This window comes from Camelus dromedarius, chromosome 20, assembly GCF_036321535.1.
Source record: "Camelus dromedarius isolate mCamDro1 chromosome 20, mCamDro1.pat, whole genome shotgun sequence".
Classification (NCBI taxonomy): Eukaryota; Metazoa; Chordata; class Mammalia; order Artiodactyla; family Camelidae; genus Camelus; species Camelus dromedarius.
In genome coordinates, this window is record NC_087455.1 from 34,877,882 (window position 1) to 34,900,774 (window position 22,893).

At 39.2% G+C, this 22,893-nt stretch overlaps 1 protein-coding gene and 1 pseudogene across 3 annotated transcripts in view; one reads left to right on the forward strand and one right to left on the reverse strand.

Moving 5' to 3' along the window:
- Nucleotides 1-3,581: 3,581 nt before the first annotated feature.
- The window catches only part of TMEM67 (transmembrane protein 67), a 51,936-nt gene continuing 32,624 nt past the window's right edge, over nt 3,582-22,893 (reverse strand). For 2 of the 3 annotated variants that reach the window (XM_031439320.2, XM_031439318.2), the window contains 8 exons: nt 19,173-19,253; nt 18,567-18,683; nt 15,489-15,605; nt 15,278-15,382; nt 14,624-14,726; nt 13,426-13,568; nt 10,021-12,488; nt 3,582-5,644 (listed from right to left, as the gene is read on the reverse strand). In XM_031439320.2, the coding sequence (XP_031295180.2) occupies nt 12,408-12,488; nt 13,426-13,568; nt 14,624-14,726; nt 15,278-15,382; nt 15,489-15,605; nt 18,567-18,683; nt 19,173-19,253 (747 nt within the window). In that variant the 3' untranslated portion in view covers nt 3,582-5,644; nt 10,021-12,407. The remainder of the gene's footprint in view (nt 5,645-10,020; nt 12,489-13,425; nt 13,569-14,623; nt 14,727-15,277; nt 15,383-15,488; nt 15,606-18,566; nt 18,684-19,172; nt 19,254-22,893) is intronic. The other variant, XM_064476962.1, reaches the window with a different exon arrangement.
- Nucleotides 20,675-21,297, forward strand: LOC116149018 (signal peptidase complex subunit 1-like; annotated as a pseudogene).

Genomic DNA, 22,893 nt, shown 5'->3' on the forward strand with positions numbered 1-22,893 from the left:
AGGATGGATGCAAAGCTTTAGCTAAATGGCAGTTCTCAGCTTTGCGACTGGAAAAGAAACAAAATAAATGTTTGTGGACTGGCTGAAAGGCCATTTCCCCAAAGAACTGGACAGATCTTTGGGGCGACCGTTTTGTAAAAACGGGGCTGGTCACACAATGGGTTAGAAATTCACAACCAAGTCTTTCTGGAGCTCAGGTCTTGTGGCTGAATCCTGGTTAAGCGGGGCAGGGACACCTTCCCTCATCTGCTCCCCAGTTTCATTACAGGACAAACCAGAGGGAATTGAGCATATCAAAATCTGAACCAGAGGGCTGAGGAAGAAGACCCTGGATGGGGCAAGGGAGCCGAGGAGAAGCACAGAGGTAAAAAGCTACAAGGGAGAACAAGAGAGGAGGCCAGGGCAGAGCCACCCCCCCCCCCCTCCGTCTGAGGGGCGAGCTCCGGGAACACAAGATGACCGCGCGGAAAAGAAAAGCGCTCTCTTGCGCCACCTTCTGGTGACCACGTGTATATGCACCAGATAGACATTTTCTGCTCACAGACTGGTTTTCTAAACGGTCTTGAGCTCGTTAAGGGTTTACAATAGAAAATAACCAAAAGGTCCAACAATGGAAAATGAGATGAGAAGATTTTTACATAAGACTATTGTAGGGGAGGAAAAATAATTTCCCCTCTATTCTTCTAAGTTCTTAACTGAGACCCATGTAATAAAGACCGATGAACGAGAGAAAAACAATTTCATTAATGTGACTACACATGTATACAAGGCAGATTCCCGGGGGAAGCGAATGCCTCCTTGAGGTGGCTCTTAGAATTCAGACTTAATTATCATAGTAATAGGGAAAGGGGGAAGGGATGTAGCCCTCTTAGCAGGGAGTAAATGATCTTTGGGAGAGATGACTGGACACTTAGAAGAGCAGGTGGGAGGTAGGACGGTTTGTGGTGAAGCCGGTCTGGTCTCCTCTCCTGTGTTAAGAGTCAGTCTAACGAGGTTGGTGAAACTCCCAGGGGCGGGACTTAACACAGAGAGTTCCCTGAAGGCTCTGTCTCTAGGCAGTTGAAGGGAGTGCAGGGAAAGCCTTCCACTGAATTTGCTGTTTCCCCAGGGTCTACAACTAAAAATCATCAATATACCAAAGCAGCATTTTTGGCATATTCCGCTACCTTTCACTATTTACTAACATGAACTGATGTTCACAATATGTAGTTGATTATGGGGAATCAAGGGAAGTTGAGTTAAAAAAATCAGGTTACCAAAAAAAGTGCACATTTTATTTCTGTAAAAACAATACACACGTCATATATTATAAATTATATATATACAGCCACAAATACAGAAAAAAAATGGAATGGTACCCTTTAAGATGTTAAAAGAATTCTAGGAGGAGGGGTTAGATACAGAAGCAAAAGAACAGACAAGGCTCCTACTCATGGAAATTTGATTCTTGTGGGGAAATACATAAATTAAAAATAAGCTAGTAAATAAATACACAATTTGTGCCACATACTGTTATGAGACTGGGGATACAATTTTGTGAACAAGTTAGTTGGATATGGTCCTCGTCCTGGAGGTGGACGACAGGCAAACAGGTGAAGTCGATACCACCATTGATGCTGTGGAAGGGGAAATGGGCATGCTGTGGGGATGAAAGGAGGGGGTGTCTGACCTGATCGTGGGGGATCAGGGAAAGCTTCCTGTGGAAGGAAGTTCAAGCTGACAGCTGAAGGTCGAGGTGGGAGTTAGCTGGAATAAAGGGGAGCTTTCCAGAAAGAAGCCATCGCAGGTTGGAAAGCCTCAAGGAGGAGGGGTGATGGGTGAACCGACAGACGCAGCAGCTGGATGACCGACTGAGTCATTCTAAGAACCGGGTCTGGAGAGTCTGGTGCTTAGAGTTTGAGTGTAGGCATAGCAACGAGAGGAGAGAAATTGGAGAAGTAAACAGGGGCAGACCGTGAAACCATGTTAAGGACTGTTTGCACTTGACCCTAAGTGACCTCTCAAAGATCAAGAATAATTCAAGGGATCAATAAATGGGCTAGCCCGAGTATGTTCCTGTTTAGGAGGAAAACATTTTTAAAATAATGATGTTGTTAAAATCAATTTCTGAAGAATATTTAACCACAAGGGAGTATGTTTAGTCTGTGCAGTATTTTTTTTTTTTTAAGTAGGCTACAAAACACAGTATAGCATTATGGAAAAAAATATTTTTTGTTTTCCTGTCTTTCTGCTTTTCTGTATTACCCAAAATTTCTGCAAGGAATGTGTATCATTTTTATGATCAGAAAAAAATATTTAAATTCATAAGAAGTGTGGTTTGGAGATAGACGGCAGTATCTTAAGGGTCAGAGGTCTCCCAGCATCCTAATGATGTGAAAGGGGCAGAGGCAGTGGGAAAAACTCAGATTCAATACTGAGACCTGCATGGGACTCAAAGGCCCGTGAAATTTTAATTTTTTTTATAACAATTTAAATTGACTCTGAGCAGCACTGAAGGAATCTCTGCTTATCTTTTGACAATACTACATGAATTTCTCTATTGGCAGATAAATTTCACCTGTACAACTACTGTATATGCACATATTTTTTTGCATGGCTAATAATGTCATTTGTATATAATTTAAAACCATAAGTCATGTTTGTAAGAATTCTGAGCCACACACTGGTTGTTCTCAACAAGAAAGGCTGAAGGGGCAAAACCCACAAAGGGACCAGCAAGACCTTCCATTGCCTTCTTGCTTTTGCGCTTCTGTAAAATGGCTCGCTTCTAGGAAAACACTGATTCACTCTGTGTCAACTGGAGAAAAACGCACAACCTGAAAGTTGCGAGGTGAGTTTTATTTGGAGATTCTGCTGAGGACTAGAGCCCAGGAGACAGCCTCTCGGATAGCTTTGAGGATCTGTTCTGAGGAGATAAGGGAGGAGACAGTACATATAGGAATTTTTGCTAAAAAAAAAAAAAAAAAAAAGTTTAACATCAAAAGATGATTGCTAATCACAAAAAAACAGACATCTCAGATTTAATGATTTTCATGCTTTTCTGTGTGTGGGAAGATGCAGGAGTCTGGCTCACTGAAATTATTCGTCAGATATGCATCTGAACTACTTAGGGCCAATATCTGCCACCGAACGTTTCCTGGTTTCCTGTTTTTTCTCCATCTTGAATTCCCCTGGGTGGGGGTGGGGGGCACCGTCGGCGGGGGTGGGGGTGGGCAGCTGCGGTGGCTGATGGCTTGGTGACCCGCCACATTCCTTGTTCACTGGAATAGCAGGCAACATTCCATTTCCACATCTGTCAGCTTCCATGACCACCACAAGCTGAAGAAAGCTTCCAGCCCTCCATCTGCACTCCTGCTGCACAGCTGCTTGTAAAAACAAATCTTCAAGTACAAGATCATGGGATTATTCTGCGAGCTAGAACTTTCTTTGGTTATTCATGAAACTATGTGAGTAAATGCCTTTTGTGTGTGATGACTGGAAGTGTAACATTAGCTACTGATACAAGATTTCCTCCCAGGGAGAGCGCGCCTTCATTAGGAAAATGCCCTTCTCGCCTGAAATAAAAGCTGACTCTGCAATGGTGGGTTTTTTTTTTTTTTTTTTTTTTTGTCTTTTTCTTCCACAAGGAGCTCCTGGGTGACTCTGGGAGACAGGTGAGGGGAGGAAGAGAGGAAAAAGGACAGAGACAAATTGAGAGGGGAGATGTTGGGTGCTGTGTCATGACTTGGGGTCCCCTGAATCTTCAGAAGATTTAAAAAAAAGAAAACCTCACAGAGATCTTGGTGTGATTGCATTTCTCGTGGAAACCCTTAGTGGGACTGGGGAGCCCACCAGCCCGCGCCCAGGGGGTCGCAGGGAGAAGAGGCCCTGCTGCTTGGGGGACCGGGTGGGGGCGGACAGAATCTGAGGTTCTGCAGCGCGAGTCCTCGGGAAGTGAGCTGAGGTGCTTAGTGAGAAGGTACATACAGAAGAGAAAAGGAATTGTCATGATGTTGAGGGAAGGCTTGAGGGAGAGAGCTGGTCCTGTCCAGCAGGGACACGGGGCCCAGTCCCTAAAGGAAAAAGAACCATCTGCCCAAGGCCTGTTCTGGAGCAGAATGCGTGCGTTCCCGGAAGCGGCCTCATCAGGTGGACTGCCACAGAACAGAGCCTCTTCCCCCCCTAGGGAAATTGTTATAGCAGAGTAGCATCCTGACCAAGAAGTCGGCATTGCATAACCCATAAATACAGCCAACCACGTGTCAGGAAGGCAAAGATACGGATGAACTTACATAATCACTTAAAACTCTAATATTTTTCTTGAGTTCTTTCGAACAGGCACAAATGTAATATACACATAATTTTATAAGCGACTCCAATATGCTATTAAGTTTATGGCTGTGAAAAAACAACCAGTGTAACCAGTTTGACATGAATTATGTTCGTTATAATAAAAATTAAACAGTTAATAATGTTGTGTTTGCCTTCTTGGCCCTTATATGTAGTTTTATGGGATGGTGAGTATGAGCCTTGAAGGGGTTATTAAAGAAAGTTTGAGCTACTGCCTTCTTTTCTCTTGTTAAATGTCCCTGAATTAAGCACTACTGCTGGCAGTCAGTTAATCAGAAGTTCCTTGAGGAACATAGTCGATGCAGTGATTTTGTCTGGAAGGCTGTGTGTGTGCACCCAAGTGGCAGACTTGGGAAGGACCCTGGAATCCATGTGGTCTGTGCTTTTTCGAAGGCAGGTCGCCCCATCTGCATCCCAGACTGCTGCCGTAAGGCGTATGTGTAGGAAGACCCGACTGACGGGGAGCCACGATTATTCAGGCAGCTCTAAAATTATACGAAAGCTCTTCCCTCTCTTGAGCTGAAATCCACTGTTTCATAGCTTCCTTTCACTGATTCTAGCTCAGTGGTTGGGAGTTTTATGGGTGTTAACTTCACCTTCCATGGGATAAATGTTTGAAGAAAGCCACTATGGTCCTGATTTATCTTTTTTCAGTTCCTTCTGTTATGCATCCTGGGGCATCTCTAGATCCTTCATCATCCTGATCATCACCCTCCAAATGAAATCCAATTTGTCAAGGATCCTAGGAACCAGGTAACTTCAGAACCGGACACCATTCTATGAATAGGATATGAGTGGCTCACAGTAGGGCTACTTCCTCCTTTATTCTGGGTACTCAGTTAAAGTGGCCTTAACTTGCGTTAACAACCTCATCCCAGTGTTCCATCTTGAGCTTGTTGGTCAGTGGAAGCCGTGACTCTCCCCGGAGCACAGTCATTTGGCCGGGTCATGTTCTCGCATCTGCAGCCAGTCACCTCAGGTGTACACAGAAGCATTCAAGTAAGTGGACATGCCACACCAGCTTGCTCTGTGGCTGTCAAAACAAGAACTCAGTCTCAGCGAGGTGCATTCACTGTGCAGTTTCCTGTTCCAGGCACCGTGCCAGCAACTTTATGTCTGTAATTTCCTTCTATCTGAACAAAGATCCTCTGGGAACAGTCATCATCGAGTTTTACAAATGAAGAGCAGGCTTACAGATGCTGAAGAGTCTGCTTTCGATCACACACAAAGGAAACAGAGAAGCGGGGAATTCAGATCCAGGTCTCAGAATTCAAAGCCTTTGCTCTTAGCTCCAATTCTGTTCTGCCTCTTTATGCTAAGCACACAGAAAACCAGAAAAGGATTTAAACGGTGGCTCTTCCTGCAGTTTTACAATAACCAATGAGAGAAAGGGAGGCAGAGTAAGAGAATGGGGCTGAAGCTCTGGTTTGGTTAGTGTCTAACAAAGACCCTCTGGTCGTAAGATCTCATAGCCCTTTACCCTCTGGGGGTCAGAGTGAAAGTCGTATACAGAGTTAAAGAAGTACTGAAAATGTCAGTTTAATGAGTGTCCCTAGCACCTGGCCTTGCTGTGCTCATATGATACAAAGTAGCTGAAAAGGATACATAGAATGACACCCCAAAATTGATTAAACTGTTGGGAATCAAAATTCATGCAAACATTGGCTACAATTATTCAGAGCCAGTTTGAGAAAGGTTCAACAGTGACGTAAGGGGAATAATAGCTTTTTTTTTTTTTTTCCTGCTTTATCAGTTCTGTCCTTCAGCTCTGCACAACCAGAGTGGCTGCAAAAGGAAGCTGCCGACGTGAAACGTGATCAGAGTAATAGCTGACCTCCCCCAAGGAGGGCTGGCCGTTGGTTTTGGCTTTGTGTTCTGAGCTTGGTCTCTCCCTCTTCTAGGTAACGATCCTCTGAAATTGTGTGTAATGATGGCTTTGAGAAAGGCTCCAGAAAATGAGAAATGTTCAGGGGATGGAGCCACATTTAGCTGGCTAAGACAAAACAAAAAACAAAACAAAACAAAACAAACAAACAAAAACACCCCCCCCCCCCAAATCTTGCTCTGGTTGCTGCAATGAGGAAGCACAAAAATATGAAGTAGATGGAATCCAGAACTTAGCTTTTTGTTTCTGTTTTTTTGTTTTTTGGGTTTTTTTTTTTTGTTGTTTTATTTTTTGTTTTTTTGCTTTGAAACTATATGCTTGAAGGGGAGTTCTCTCAGTCAGGTGAAGATTTTGTGGGATTATTTTTTTTCTGCTTCCATCACTTAAAAGAATAAATGTAAGGTACAGACTAGAAAAGTAAGAGCATAACTATTAAAAAGGACAAGTATTGTGTAAACAAAAAATAGGGAGAAACACACCCACGTGTAAAGACACATACACGTGGAAAACCATCTTGTGTAATCTTGCTTAATACACTCTTAAAGTAAAAGGAACTCTAAGAAAATCTAAGAGAATAAAGTTCACTGTTTTTGAAACTAGATTGCCTTTTGCTGAAGGTTGAAAGTTGCCACATTAAGATATATAACACAGAGTATTAACATACAATATAGCGAGCCACGTTTCACAGCAGGATGCACCACATATCACGGCATATGAGGAAAACAGCAGTGGCATCCCATTTAGGGTGTTTATAAACGAGGCACTGCATACTCTGGATAGCGGTTTGATTTTTTTTAAACATTTAAATATAAAAATGTATTTTATTAAAATAAGAGGTGAAGATTCCATAATCATTAGATTTTTAATTAGCTTTTTCCCCCCTAAGACATGGCATGTTTTGTGATTTTCTCCCTTTTATTTCTATTTTTAGCATTCGATTCCCAAACCCGGGTTTACAAAAACCTCAGCATCACGTATAGAGTGCTCTCCACCAGCTGAGATGCACTAACGGGAGGGACATGAGAAGCGAGGAGCTGTGACAAGGTCGCGAAGCGTGTGCGGGGCGAGGCAGAGCGGGCCCCCGGCCCTGCAGTCGGGGAGCGCCCCGCCCGGGGAAGCGGTGCGGAGAGCGCTGCGTGCGCTCTACCGCCACCTGCTGTCCCCGTGGCGTCACCACACAGAGCAAAGTCGTCAGGTCTTCACAGCTTTGAGACACTTAGGAAACAGTCTTGTTTATTAAGATACATCCCCTCACTTTATATAGTAAACAGAGTATGAAAGGTCATTTGCTCCACTTCCTTACCCACAGTAGGTACTTTAAGGTTTTAAATTTTAGCCATTTCGGTGGTTTGGTCGTCAGGGGTATCTCGGTTTTATTTTGCTTTCTCACGGTGACTAAGGTTGAGCACCTGTCACACGTGATTACTGGGAGCTTGGACACCCTCTTGTGAGAGGTGCATACTTCAGTTTTTGCCCTACTTCCGTTTTTCCTGTTGGGCTGTCTTCTCTTTTTCTTACTGATTTGATGAGTCCTTTATTCTGGATGGAAGTTCTTTGTCAGCTACACGTTTTAAAATACTTGTTCTCATACTGAAGTCTGTCTTTTCATTCTTATAATGGTAGGTTTAAATGAACAGGGCTCCTAATTTCAATGTAAATTGCAAATTTACACTTACTCTAAAATACGCACAATTGTACATTTAATGTAAATTGTAAAGTCAAGCTGACCAATGTTTTCCTTTATGGTTGGCCTTTTCTTGGGTCTTAAGAAATCTTGGCCTACACCAACGTTAGGAACATGTTCTCCAGTGTTACCTTCAGAGGCTTTATCATTTAACCTTTCATATTTAGATCTACCTGAAACTGATTTTTCTGTTAAGTGTGACATAGGGGTAAAGATTCTTTTATTTTTTCCGTCGTGATATTCACATTGACCACTGAAAAACCACTCTTTCTTCACTGCACGTCACCCTTGTCATAAATCACATGACTCAATATCTGTGGCTCTGTTTCTAGTCTCCATTCCACTGGCCATGCATTTCTTCTGCAATAATAACTATAACAGAAGCAGTTACTGTTTTAAAGCCCACAGGGCCTTTTGTCTACTGTTACTTCTAGCATTCCTAGCAATGTGACAGCGTCTTCAAAAAAAAATCCTCTTTTTAAAAAAATTATTTTTATTTATTTATTTTGGGGGGTGGTTAATTAAGTTTATTTATTTATTTAAATAGCGGTACTGGGGTTTGAACCCAGGACCTCCTGCTTGCTAAGTGTGCACTCTGCCACTGAGCTATACCTACCCCTGACAGCATCTTAATACAGGTTTCTGAGGGGCCAATCTGGGTCTTTCTTCCACAATTAAATATTAATGGGACTTACTATTACTACCACCACCACCACCAGCTAGCTGACACCCACGTAGGACTTTCTATGTGTCAGGTACTCTTCTAAGCACCATACACACAGTAACTCATTTAATCTTCCCAATAACTCAGTGAAATAGGTACTATTATTTCCTTTTATGGATGAGGAAGACACAGCAACTGACCCAGCTAAGTGGGGGCGCCAGGACGCGGATCCAGGCCGCCTGGTTCCAGAGTCTGCGTTCTCAGCCACTACCCTTTCCTGCCTCACTGCCTCTCTTATAGGCAATGTACTTCCTTGTGAACCATGACACGCGGCCGGGCAACAGGGGGCAGGAGCACGTCTCCTAGCCCGCAGGCCATCAGTCACAGCAGGGCAGTTTGACTGCGGAAGGTCCCCTCTGTCCATTCACTCGCTCTTTGGGGCACTGAGTACTCCTTTGAAGACAGGCTGGGAAACCTAGGTTGCTTAAACTCTCCCTACACTGGGGCTGGATGTAAAACCTTTGATGAAATGGCTCCTGTTTTCCTTTCCAACCATCTCCCTCCAAACCCCTCTAATACACTGTTCTGTGTTCTTTACGGGATAGTCAGTCAGGTTTGGCCACAAGAGGAGACACAGGAGAGGCTCAGGAAAACAAAGTTTATTATCCTCCTGGGTCTGAGAAACAGGAGGCACCCATGCCACACAGAGCCACCTGGGGGAGCACCGGTGCTGGTCAGGAGGCAGAGGGACAGGAACCAGGGGAGAGCCTAGACCTGGCCTTTATTAGATTCCGCATTTCTGCAGGAAAGGCAGGCAGGGCGAGGTACAGCTTAGGACTGGCTAGCTTAAACAATTACAGCGGGCTCCAAGCTACAGGAGTGCTCCCTGGTTGCCTGGTACCTGGTCCTCGCATGATTAAGGCAGAGGAATACTGTCCCCTGAGAAGCAGGGGCCAGATCATACAGATACGGCTCCAGACTGGTGAGTCTGCACGCGAGGCCGGCTCCTGGGTAACAGCTGGGTAGTCTTAGCAGGGCAGTCTCTCCCCAGCCAGAAAAAATTTCATGTTAAGACATCGTAATAGATCGAAAATCTTAAAGAACATAAACAATACATGTGTTCTGTATTGAAACTATGTGTAGTACCCAAAGGCCATGTGCTTCATCTCAGCATATATTGTTCCCTGCTTGGATGGCACTTGTCTTGTTTCTCTTTAAATCTTGGATCAAATACCACTTTTCTCAGGTCAAAGCCCTCATGACCACAGATGCGCAGCTAAGAGCTTTCCCCACATCACACCCTGGTGGCTGTCGCACTTTCCAGACCACTGTAATTACTGGTTAAGTTACTGTTCCCTCTACTATTGCAAGACCCTTCTGAGGGACTCGGGAGTGGAAAGAGGTAGAAATGCAGTTTGAATGAAAGTATAAAAGAAGGAGCAAATGAAAGAAACTCACCCTTCCGGAGACAACATTCCACTCTTGACTCCTTTTTTCCTCATCTGTACCATGAACCACATACACAACATCGTGTCACAGCTCCTTCTTTCACTGAAGGCTGTGACATCTACCGAGAGTTCTTCCTTGTGTGAGGCTGGGGTGGCTGAGGCAGGAGGAAGGCCCAGGGTTTTCATCGGTCAGTGATTGAAATCAGTAATCTCAGTGTTAATATCAGGAAATGAATTAGCAAAATAGAAAATACATTTGAAGGCACATATTTCCAACTAAAATATATAAAAATTCCAATGTTCAAAGTTTACTCACTATTGTAAGTCTATCTTCTTAATGAATTAATCCTTACAACGAGTGGTAAACAAAGGGTATTATTTCCATTGTAAGGATGTGGAATGAAGCTCAGAGATGCCAAATGACTTGGTGAAAAGTCCCAAAGCTAGTAAGTGAAAAAGGTAAAATTCTAATTCAAATCTATGGCTTCTGTTACTAAATTTGGAGCACTTTCCATTAGGCCCTTACTTACTGCTCTTCAACTTACATTTATTTCCCCTCACCTTTTCTTGCCAATATTGTAAAGAACTTCTTATAAATATTATAAAGGACTTCTAGGTAAACCTAGAGTGGTTTCATTATGAAATGATGAAACATTTATCAAATGTTTCTAGGTAAAATTAGGGACATAAGATACAAAGTACAATGAGTCAGTCTTACAGAAATGGACAAAAGATTATGGGTCCAGTAGAAAATTAGGTACCTGATCACAAAGTTTAATTTGTGGCGGTATAAACATAGGAGTCAACAGCGTATGAAAACTTGAAAACATTTTTATGAACCTAACCAAAATAAAAATAATGTACAAGCCTAGTTTAAAATGGTTTTTTCAAACGTCTTTTCTCTGTCTTAATTTATCAGCAGGTGAGCAACCTGACCCTATTTAAAAAATTTCCACTTAAAAACATTCACATAAATATTAACATCTCATACGTGGTAAGAGAGCTGTATTTCTTTCATAAGCTTCTGAATAGGTGGTTTAAAAACCCCCCTGGTACACTTACTTACCTCTGCGGCTTACATTTATAAAGGCATTTCTGTCCTGGGACCCTTAAGAAACTGGAGTTTCAAGTAATGGACATATTAGCCTTCCCTCCTCCTCCTCAGCCATCCTCAAGATTCAGGGAAATGTAAAGGAGTCAACTCTGACAATGGCTGGGGAACCTGGCCCCAGCAGTGTTATTTTCCTAAATGTTATTTTATGAAATAAACATTAATCCAACAGGAAAGAGAAACATCAAGTGTTTTATTCCATATTTTCAATTCAGAAATATAAACAATATCTACATAGAATTACATTGAGGTATTTATACAGCATTAACATAGAAGAAAGTAAGAAATGTAGGTTTGGGGGTTAATGACCATTACACTTGAAACAAGGTGACTTTCAAGTTCATGGTACACAACAAAAGGGATTATTAAAGAGTATATTGAAGAAAAAGAATTTCATAAAAAATTGTTAGCCACATGGCTCAGGATTTACATTAATTATATTTTGACTCCTAATATTTCTTCCTTATTAAAAAAAAAATACAAGCCTATTTACTAACTATGAAGCCTAAATTTGCTTTCAATAAACCTTGTTAGCATAACATGATATTTTACAGTTTATTTTTTATAAAGTCTAAACATAATTGAAGAGCAAAACTTTGGGAGTGCTCTAAAAATGTTAAGTAATAAAAAGGTATATTGAAAATTATATTGGGGAAAATGTCACACATTACAGTTTAATAAATGTAAATGATATCAGAGACATGAATGTACTTCACGGAAGAGTGTATTGGCCTGATAATACGGGCACACAAAGGAATGGACATGCACCACTGCACGGGATGCCTCTTAATCTAACAGGACAGTCTACTGCCAAGCAGGGTGAGCAGCTAGAATGAGACAAAGTGAGCTGGCCCAAATACAATTTCAAATTGCTAAGTAAACTTGAAAATACCTTCAACATTTATTTAACTATAAAATACATAAAACAAGAAAATACTGAATTGAAAACTAGGCTCAAAGTTGGAATCAAAAATTTTTTTCAATTGAGAAAATGTAGGCAAACCTTGTTTATGAAATAATCTACAGAGACAAATGATGGGTATTGTTTTGATTATCATTAAAAAAGTGTTTTGCTGAAAGCAACATTCATGTTTTCCATTATATCACATTACACAGCCACAAAGCAAGTTACATATCCACAAGTTATAAAAATAAATCTTTCTGTAGATTAAAAAACAAAAATAGAATAATTTGTATTACAAAATTTTAAAAAATATGGCAAACTAATCTGATAATCATGACTTTTTTTGCCATGATTATAATTGAGTCTTTATCTAGTCAATAAATTAAATCAGAAATCTCTGATCCACCAATGTTTTGGATGCCAAATTCTTCTGTCCTACTGTATTACGGATAAATCTAAAAATCTAAAAAAGAGGTAAAACAATTCAGAATAAAAAATATATAAATGAAATTAAATACACACATCAATTAAAATATCTAAATTAAACTAGCTAATAACTCAATTATTTATTTTCATGTATTTGACATCTGAATTCCATGATGATATATAAAATTATTTCAAGACTATTGTCATCTTTCATAATATTGAAACACTGTATGTCCTTACTTAGAATATATTTTTACAAATAATAATACAAATCCTCTCATGTTCACAGGAATATACTTTTAAATATTTGGCAAGGCAAGTTTCTTCTAGCTCTAAAAATTATGGAAATAGCAAAAGACCTGTTAGGAACAGAATTTCTTCATATTCCTAGGTCTCTATCAGGAACTAATAAAATTTATCTTATTACCTCATGTACTTCCTTGACATAGTGGAGAATATTTGGGTGATATTAATACTAACATTTCTAGAACAAATTTGGCTTTTCTTGAAGTCTCCATTTCAGGCTCCACACCCATCCACACAGTTGTTTTTCACCCAAGCAGGAAGGGAACATGTGACAGTGACGAGGTAAAGTGGCTGACCCTGAGCTAGATCTCCAGTGTTCGCCTTTTTGTTACATTAACCTCTGGTGCAGAGGGTGAATGGGACTTTAACTACTGCTCACTTCTGGCCTCTAGGAGACTGGCAATTTAAATGTCTTCCTGCTGGATTCCTTTCACATTTGCTCAAGCAACTTATGCCCTCCACAGGAGCCCAGTATTTCACTGACCCTGAAGGACAGCGTAGAACGAACTTGGTTGAAATGTTTTTGTGTTTTTTTGGCAGGGTTAATCATATTCTAAATGTTTATAAACTCCTAGTAAAAGTAGACATTTACTCTCTGCTATAAAAATAAATAGTTACTTCTAACATATTTCTTTTAAAAGAAATCCAGAAAAAATTTTAACATTTACCTCTTGTTGTAGGTATGTAAGGCAGGCTGCTAAAATAAAATTTTGGCAAGCCAAATCCACAACACAGAAGAACAGCAGATCATAAATAAGAAGAGTGGCTTCATTTCCATAATACAGAACACTGCTGAAAGAATAGCCTTCATCTATTAAAAAAAAGCAATTTATAAGATATAAATTAAAAATTTTAAATAAAATAAACTTGTGATAAAGTTCTGGTGATAAAGTTTGGATATTTAAAAACAGCACAATAGAATCTAGTTACCGTAATACTTCATGGCTATTGTATGTCAGTTATAGGAGTTACATTTGAGACAAAAGAGATTCTAACATCATTCAAGGTTCCCACCTCCTCTAGGTTCTACCTTCTGCACAAATGTCTTTGCCTGTCTTTCTTGGACCCTCCTGCTTGGCAACAGCAACTTATTTTTAAGACCCAGTTCAAACTTTTCAGTGTGGCCTGTATGGCTTCACCCTGGGTCTGGTTAATTTTCTACGTTCCTTCCTGCACCCAGTGTAACCTGTGTCTGCACGGATTTCTATCCCAGCATCGCTCCAGTCTCCCATCACACGCCTACTTCCATAGTCTACTAAGCAAGATGCCCAAGGGAGGGACCGCTGGCTGTGCATCCCAGGACTGGAACAGCTTGTGGCACTCAGTAACACACGGGCGAGTGACATCAGTTAGAGCATTTCCACTCTTCCCAAGCCACACAAGAGGTTACACCGGTCACACTGAAAGTGACACACATAGTGCCTTTTTACTGACAAAGTGCCAGCTTGGTCACTATTCCTGTCACAGATATTTGCAACTTTTAAGAATCTGGATAAAGTGAAACATTAAATGTTAAAGCCAAATCGCAAACATTATTCTCTTTACGTGTCTCCTATGTGTGCCACCGAAGGAACATTCCAATAAAAGCTAAACTTCACGTATTTGTTTTACTCTCTCCTATGTGTACGACTGATTTTAAAATTCAGCTCTTTTACTTTCTTGTAGAAAAATTATCTTTTACATATTTGTTTCTTGCTACATGAATAATAAAATGGGACACAGAAAACTACTGTTAATTCCTTGAAATTAGCTAAAGTCATTAGGTTTCCTATATACATTTATAAAATCAAGACAATGACCACAAGAGCATTTTTTTTCAAACTTGGAAAATAATTATCAAGTTCAGCAAAGGCATTCAAAAGATACCATTGTAAAAGATGCTTTTTTCCATTGGTTCCATGAATTCCATTCCAAGAATTCTTTCAAGAAGCAATTTATCTTTTATAAAGTAGTCCATTTCCTTATGAACCTAAAACAAAAAGCAAAAGTCATTTCAAAAACAGCAGTGAAACAAAGCATCCCAATTTGTATAAAATCAGAAAGAGAGAAAAAGAAAAATGAACAGTACACAAAGGAAACCTGTTCTTCAAAAAGACAATTCACTGCACCAGGTTTTATAACAAAGTTCTCTCTGGGAACGTTTTAAAATTTAAATGCCCTTAGTAATATTTAGGGTTAGATATACTGAAAATCAATTTATAACAAGCTTTTCAGGAATAGAACCATGGTAAAACATGTTTCTATAATAAATAATATAACATTTTGGAAACTAACAAAATTCCAGTATTGCCATATTTTAAAGTAATCATCTTCTAAGAGACATGTAAAAAATCTCATTTTACTTTTATATAAGCTAACTCTAAGCCACAGTATTAATTTTTAAAGCAAAAACAAACAAACAAAAACCCCACAAGGGTTCTAAGTCCACCGACTTGGTTTACTGAAGAAATAATTGACATTCCTGGTTAACTTTTAAAAAATTGCTGATTCTAGCTTAGAAATAAATGCTGACATACATACATGATCGATGAAAGAGGCAAGAAATTTATTCATAGTATGATATGCTTTTATACTCTGCTCAAAAGTACTTGCTGGTGAACTCAACAGCCTAGCAGGGCCATTTCTCTGATGTGAAAAAGAGACAAGGATAAATGTAGCATGCCTTACATTCCTGGTATTTAAATAACATGAAATACTGACAAAATATACCTGAATTGAACTTTATACAAACCCTTGTTAGTGTCTCATGAATTCTGTCATAGTGTTGTCTCATCTGGCTAGAAACTGCAATCTGAAAAGTCTGACCATCTGTATTGGGTACCAAACCTCTCTGGCTACACAGATTTTCCTGGAAAGTTAAATAAGTTTAAATTAAAATCAAGATTATGAAAATTGTGACTATCTGAAAAAGAAAATGTAATATTTAATATTATAAGATTCGGAAGCCAATTGAAATTGTCCTAGAACTATATTCGAGGACAAAGAGACTCTAATATTACCCAAAGTTCCCACCTGCCCCTCTAGGTTCCACTAATTTCTACTTTGTCATACCCCCTTGCAGGTCTTTATAGCATCTCCTTCACTCTGCCCTACTTCAAAGAAACCTCATACTAAGTTCACTGTATACGGACATTCCCAGTGTTCTTTATGATTAATTTATAGTTCTAATGCATGCCAGGAAGTCTAGTCTTAGAACTAACTACTTTTATAAATGGTCTTTCTCGTTTTCTAAACACTTTAAAAACACTTCCTTAATTAGTTCCAATAAAAAGGCAGCAATACTTGACCCAGTGGTTAATGTTATGGACCAGATATCTATCTATTTCAAGTCTCTTTGGCACGACTTGAATGCTGAGAACCACATACGGGTAACATTTTGCACTGCACCCCACCTGGCCAGCTCTCATAGATGCAGCAAGGTTCAGCTCAGGTATTCTTGCTTCCATCCTCTTGACTTTGCCTACTCTAGAGCTTAACATTCTTCTCCTTTGTCTAAACCTTATCTGCAGATAGAACAGTTGGTTTGCCACTTTCTACTTAGAAGCAGTCTATGTGTAGTGAACTTCTCTATTTAAAAAATTTTCCCCCAGATTGAAAAAACACACACTACTATAAAGAATTTATAAAATATGGAGAGATACAAAAAAGAAAAAAAAAACCACCTATAATCTCAACAGCAAGAGATACAGGTACTTTAAGATAATTCATTTCCAGTCACTGTCTAGGTACATACATAAAGATGGCATTAGCTGGGATCACACTGATTTCTCTTGCACTTAGTGTTATATCCTGAGCAACTCTCCACACAATTCAATGTTCGATAAAACATGATTTTTAATGTCTACCTAAGATTTCACTGTATAGGTAAACCAATTTACTTAATATTCTCATTTTTCCATATTTTTTCCCTTATAAATAACCCCCCTGAAGAAAATTCTGAATCTAATTAGTTATCCAAGTTGCTAATTACTTCCTTGAGTTAGATTCACAGAATTAGGGAGTCAAAGATAGTGAACTCTTAAAAAGCTCTTGGTATATACGTATCACCAAACGCTTTCCAGCAGGTTTGTAAAATTCACCCTGAGACCAGCAGTTTAATGGCTGCCCATTTCACCATGTCCTTGATGTTACGAAGTGTTAGTTTTTTTTTTTAAAGTTTGGTAATTTGAAGGGAGCAAAAATGTTATTTTTACATTTATTTATTTCATGATTTATGAGCTGAATATTTTTAGAAGTTTATTAGTCTCTTCTATTTATTTACATATTACAAAATTTTGTCATTTTTCCATTGAGGTTTTAACCTAGTGTTTGCTTATGGATTTATATGACTTTGAATATTGTTATCAACATCTTTGCCATATTTACCACAAGAATTTTACCCTGTGCCTTTTATTTATATAATTGTTGGATATATAAATGTCCTACATTAATAAAGTAAAATTAGTAAATATTCCTTTTTTTGATGCTTTCTATTTTTTATGCTTAGACTGTCACCTCTCAGTCTGAAATAGTCTTTTCTAAGTTTTTATAGTTTCATTTTTCAACATTTAACTTTTCATTCCAGGTGTAATTTCTAATATTAACCAACTAATCCAACTCAATGTATCAAACAAATTGTTCCTTTCTGAGATGTTATTATCATGTATTAGATTCCTACAAGTCCGAGTTACAGTCCCTTAACCAACAAATCCCCTTGGTTTTTCCTCTTAAGCATATAGTTTTCTTTTTAAATTTTCTTATGGAAGTTTTCTAATGTGTATAGTAGAGAGAACAGTAAACTGTCCATCACCCAACTTCAACAATCACCAGCATTTTACCAATTTTGTTTCATCTGTCCTCCCAACTTTTTTCTTTCTAAAAAACCCCCAGATACTAGGTCATTTCATCTGTAAATACTTCTTAAGTATTTGTAACCAGTAAGATCTTTTTAAAAAAATGCCATTTTCACACCTAATAAAATTAATCTTTCTTTAATGTAATTTAATATTTAGCCTATTGAATCTCCTAGATTTTTTCCAAAGATTTATTTTTTTATAGTCCATTTGTTTGAATCAGCATCCAAAGCCCACACATTGTATTCGACTGTTATTTTCTTTAATTTCTCTATCTCACCACCACCACCACCACCACCACCTCTCTTTTTCTTTCTGTGCCTTGGATTTGCTGGAGACACTAGGTCATCTGTCCCGTAAGATATCCCCCATCCTGGATCTGGCTAACTGCTTCCTGTGGTATCACTTATTGTCCCTCTATTCCCCTCTATTTCCTGTAAACTGGTGGTTCGATCTAGAAGCTTCATCATATTTGGCTTTAACTTTCTTAGGCAAGAATACCTCATGGGTGATATTCTGTACTTCCTTACTGCATCGTAACAGGAAGTGCATAATGGCAGTTTTCTTAATTGTTACTTGTAGTAGGATTGAGCCAGTGTGTTCAGATTATGTCAACCTGATTCCTCATTAGAAAGTTCCCTGTCATCCTTCATTTATTTGTTTTAGCAAGCACTGATGATTGTGGCCTGTATGCATTAATCCACCAGTCATTACAAAATGGTGATTTTCTAACTTAGAATCCCTTTTACTGTCTATCTTCCATCAGGAGGAATTTCCTCATGAATTATTTCATTTCTTTGAAATACAGTTCATAAAGGAACTGCAGGATGAAATTTGATTCATCCTCTTTCAATATTCAGGGTAATGAGTTGCTTTCCAAAGTAATCAATGAGGATTTAAAAAAATATTACAAATCCTAGATTAAGAGAACCCATCTCTAAACTTAAAAAACAAAAAGATGTAAAATACATTCATACCGCTTCTCTCTTAAGATTCATATTCATTTCTTCCATATTAGTGTCGGCGTGCCCGTGTACTGATCTACCATGGATGTAATACCCAAAACATTTGTGGGATAACAGAAACACTGATATCTATCAAAAGAGAAGGAGTAGCAATTAGCAACTCATCTGCAAAGCAATAAAAATTAAGTTTTTCTTAAAATTGCTTCCTTTCCCTGAAAATAATGAGCGCTGAATTCTTGGAAAACATATAAAGAGGATAATAAGGTAATAAAGGATAATGAGGTTATTTACAAAAGTAGATGGAAAAGAGACTGAAGATACGTCCATGGAAGGAAGAAACAGGGTTGATATACGAAAACTTTTCAGGGACTTTGGGCTGAGTCAACTATTTGGTAACATAAGGAATTCATAATTAAGAAACTGCAAATAAAGAAGGAAAAATGAAGGCAGTAAATATTAGCTTGCAGCTCATTATAGCCATCTCTGGAATTAACCACCAATGGAAATTAGACTAAAAATCCAATCACAGCAAATCACTTTTAAAGCTTCTCTGAACGTACTCATGACCTTTAAAAAGGGAAAAATAACAGTTGCAAGAGAAAGTCAGAAAGTACTTACATTACTCATGCAGCATAAATCAACAAACTGTCGAATTTTATCTTCTATAAATCTCTCATAAAAGACAACAAAGAACACGATCTGAAACATTAAGCCAAGTTCATGATGATTAGCTTTTAGGATTTAATTTGCTTTTATAGCCACAGTGTAGTATCTTAAGAAAAAAGAAGTTCCAACCAAGAACACAGTGGCCAATAACGGTTCCTGTGGGATAAAATCCTACTTATCATTTCTGATTCTTCCATCAAAAGAATGTTTTGGAATGTGCTAAGATTCATTGAGGGGGCTTATTTTGAATTTAAAAACCTTTCCTGTGTCATTAAAATAAGACAGGACAAACACAGGGGGAGGAAGTAAGGGGCTTTAAAAACTGTAGGACAAACCAATGCATTAAATGGCCAGATCTACGTTTGGTTCTGCGATTCTGCTCATCTCCTAAATTCCAAAATCCGTTAAAAAAGGATTTTGCTGTTTTTCAAATTAATCTTCTCTGATAGAGCAGCACTTGAAAAGCAGATGTTAAGTATTCTGTTTCAGCTACAGATAAGGTGTTAAATATTCAAGTGGAATGGTTTCAAAGGTTTTCTTACATAGATTTAATAACAGTACTACAAAGGGAAGCTTTATAAATCAAAAGAGAAAAGTATGCATTGTAGATCTTCTTAGATATGCTTCAGAGAAGGATAACATTTCCTTGCCACCCAGCGTAAAGCTGTCCCCGCTGTCCCCACTGCTAACTTCCACTCCCCTTCCCTCCATGTGCTCGCTATCTCATCTCCCCACATGCACCCTGCAGAGCACTGGTCACAGTCTGTCCCTTGTTCTTGTTACCTTGTATCTGAGTTCAGCACAGAGCCTAGTACATAAAATGTTCTCAGATATGGGAGGGAATAAAGAAAGGAGTCTACAGCTGCTGAATGCTGAGAACACTTTCCTAAATATTCTGTGTACGTATTTTAAAAACTCCTCTAAAGGACATGAAAAACAGCAACACTAAAGTCTAAAAACTAAAGGCTACCACTTAAAAATTGAAGAAGCTGGGTTTAGAGAAATATAAGGAGTGAACAAGAAAGCCTAACATGAGAATCAAGAAGAGTTTGTAAAAATAGATAAACAACAAGTTTTTTCTGTATAGCAGAGGGAATTATATTCAATATCTTGTAGTAACCCATGATGAAAAAGAATATAAAAATGAATATATGTATGACTGAAACACTATGCCATATAAAAAAAAAAAAGAAGAGTTTGTAGAGACAAATTTATGGAACTGTAACAGACTACAGGAACTCTTAAGGATACCTGAGGAAGCAACACTGATAATCTGAGAATGTGATCATGTAGAGAAATACTTTCTTATCAAATGACAGAGTGAGAAACAAAGAACGAGGTTAGATGGTGACGCCCGAGATGGCCAGCAGTGTCTCAACAATCCTTCCCCCTTCTCCTTAGTGACAGGCCCCCCACCCCTTCTCTGAGAGGGAACACTGCTGCCCAGCTGAGAGATGCCAGTGCAGGAGGTGTGGCCATGTGACCAGGTTCTGGCAAAGGCGATGTGGAAGATACTTCTCAAAAGACTCGCAGAAGAGGAGAGGGTGAGCCGCCATCGTACTCCCCCCCTTGGCAGGCCCACCAATCTGCACGCAGGACCAGGCCCGGCCCCTTGGTCCCTGAGTTGGGGCCGCTCTTTCCCTGCGGGCCCCCTCCTGTCAGTCATACCGGAGCATCTGGGCTCGCTGCCCACACAAGTGCATTACAGTGACCAGAGCAAGCTGAACAGACATTTCAGGGCATTATTCTTTTCTCTGCAATGCTTGGATCCATCTGTGGGCATGTGGCTAAACAGCTCGGGTGGACTGTCTACAGGGTGAAGGCCAGATTTGCTTTTTTGTGTTTGCTGACACTTCCTGCATGGCTCATTATTGCCAGCACCCCCTCAAGCAGTCACCTGCTCAAGACTCCAGCACACAAGACAAGAAACCAGGGGAAAGAAAAATTAAGAGGCATGCTAACAACAACTGACTGGGGTTTTCATGATTCAGCTCTAGTGCTGCCCCTGCTTTTGTTTCATGTGAGATGAGACAAACTGTTTCATGCTTCGTACCTAAAACATGAGCTAAACACCACCTGTGCTAAGCTGTAGGTAGATTTTGTTCTCTTTATATTTTACTTCTCTTTGCTGGGTTTTGATTTATAAAAATTTTAGCCTTTCTCTTCATAATCTTCCTCCAAAATGGAGAACAGAAAACACAAGTGTGCAGAGTGTCTTGCGGGTCTACAAAATCATGAAGAATGCCTCATAAATGATAATATGACTTAACTATTAAAGTTTTGTAATTCATTATGCGTAGATTACCGTACACCAGAAAGTACCACAACACTGTAAATCAACTATACTTCAATCAAAAAGAAAAACAAACAAAAAATTCACAGTGGGAAAGAAAAGAAGAGGAGAGGGTGGAGCCTTCTTCCCCGGCCGCCCCTGCAACTCCATCAGCCACTAAGGACCATGAGGTGACCTCAGAGATGAAGTCCTGAGGGGCAGAGCAGAAACAAGCCTCTGGGCCTGACGGCAGCCCCCGTGCTGGCCTGCGCTACCCCATCTGCTCTTCTCTCCCGTGGCGGGGAGACAACAGTCCCCCCATTTCAGCCACTGCTATTTGGCTCTTTGCTGTTGTTGAACTCAACCAAATATGAAAAGCTCCAGATGGTCTTCCTTTCAGTTCTCTACATCCAGGTGAATCTGTCTATCCACAAAAAGTTACATTGGTATATGTACAAAATAAGTATTTTCTTACTATTATACTGATGATAAACATCAAACCCCACAGTACGGTGACAGCCAGTAGCCAGACTTATCATGGTGATCATTTTGAAATGTACAGAAACATCAAATCACTCTGCTGTGTTTCAGGAACTAATATCAAATCACTATGAAGGTCAGTTATACTCCAAAAAGACAGATAAACGAACAAATACTTAGAAAAAGCGATCAGATTTCTGGTTACCAGAGGTGGACGCTGGAGGCAGAGGTGGGAGGAATTAGATGAAGGCAGTCTAAAGGCACGCATTTCCAGTTATAAGATAAATAAGTACTAGAGATGTAATGCGCACCATGATAAATATAACACTGCTGTATGTTATACGTGAAAACTGTTAAGAGACTAAATCCTAAGAGTCCTCATCACAAGGTAAAAATATGTTTCTTTTTATTTCTTTAATTTTGTATCTATATGAGATGATAGATGTTCACTACACTTATCATGGTAATCACTTCCCGGTGTTACGCAAGTCAAATCATTATGCTATACACCTTATGCTTATACAGTGCTACGTGTCAATTAGAGCTCAATAAAACTGGAAGAGAAAAAAAATCAAGCCCCGTATCGTTTTGATCCTATCTTAATTCAAATTCTAATTTCTGTTTGTCTATCTTTCTGTCAAAGTATCCCTCATTAGCTCTATCCTATAGCTTCAAGTTTGAACAAGTCTCACCAATCTAAAATAAATGCAATTTTAAAGCCCATTCTTAGGTTACAGGATGACTCCTGGATTGAATTCTGTAGGAATTTCGGGATTTCAATCCCAAAAGATCTTTTAAAACAGCCTTTAAGGCAAATATTTGCTCACCAGGTTACAGTAAGTTTCACCTTTCTTTCTAGAGGTCTCACCTTCATTTGTTTATTTAAAAGTTAAAGAAATTTTAATCAAAAAGGCTCTTTCC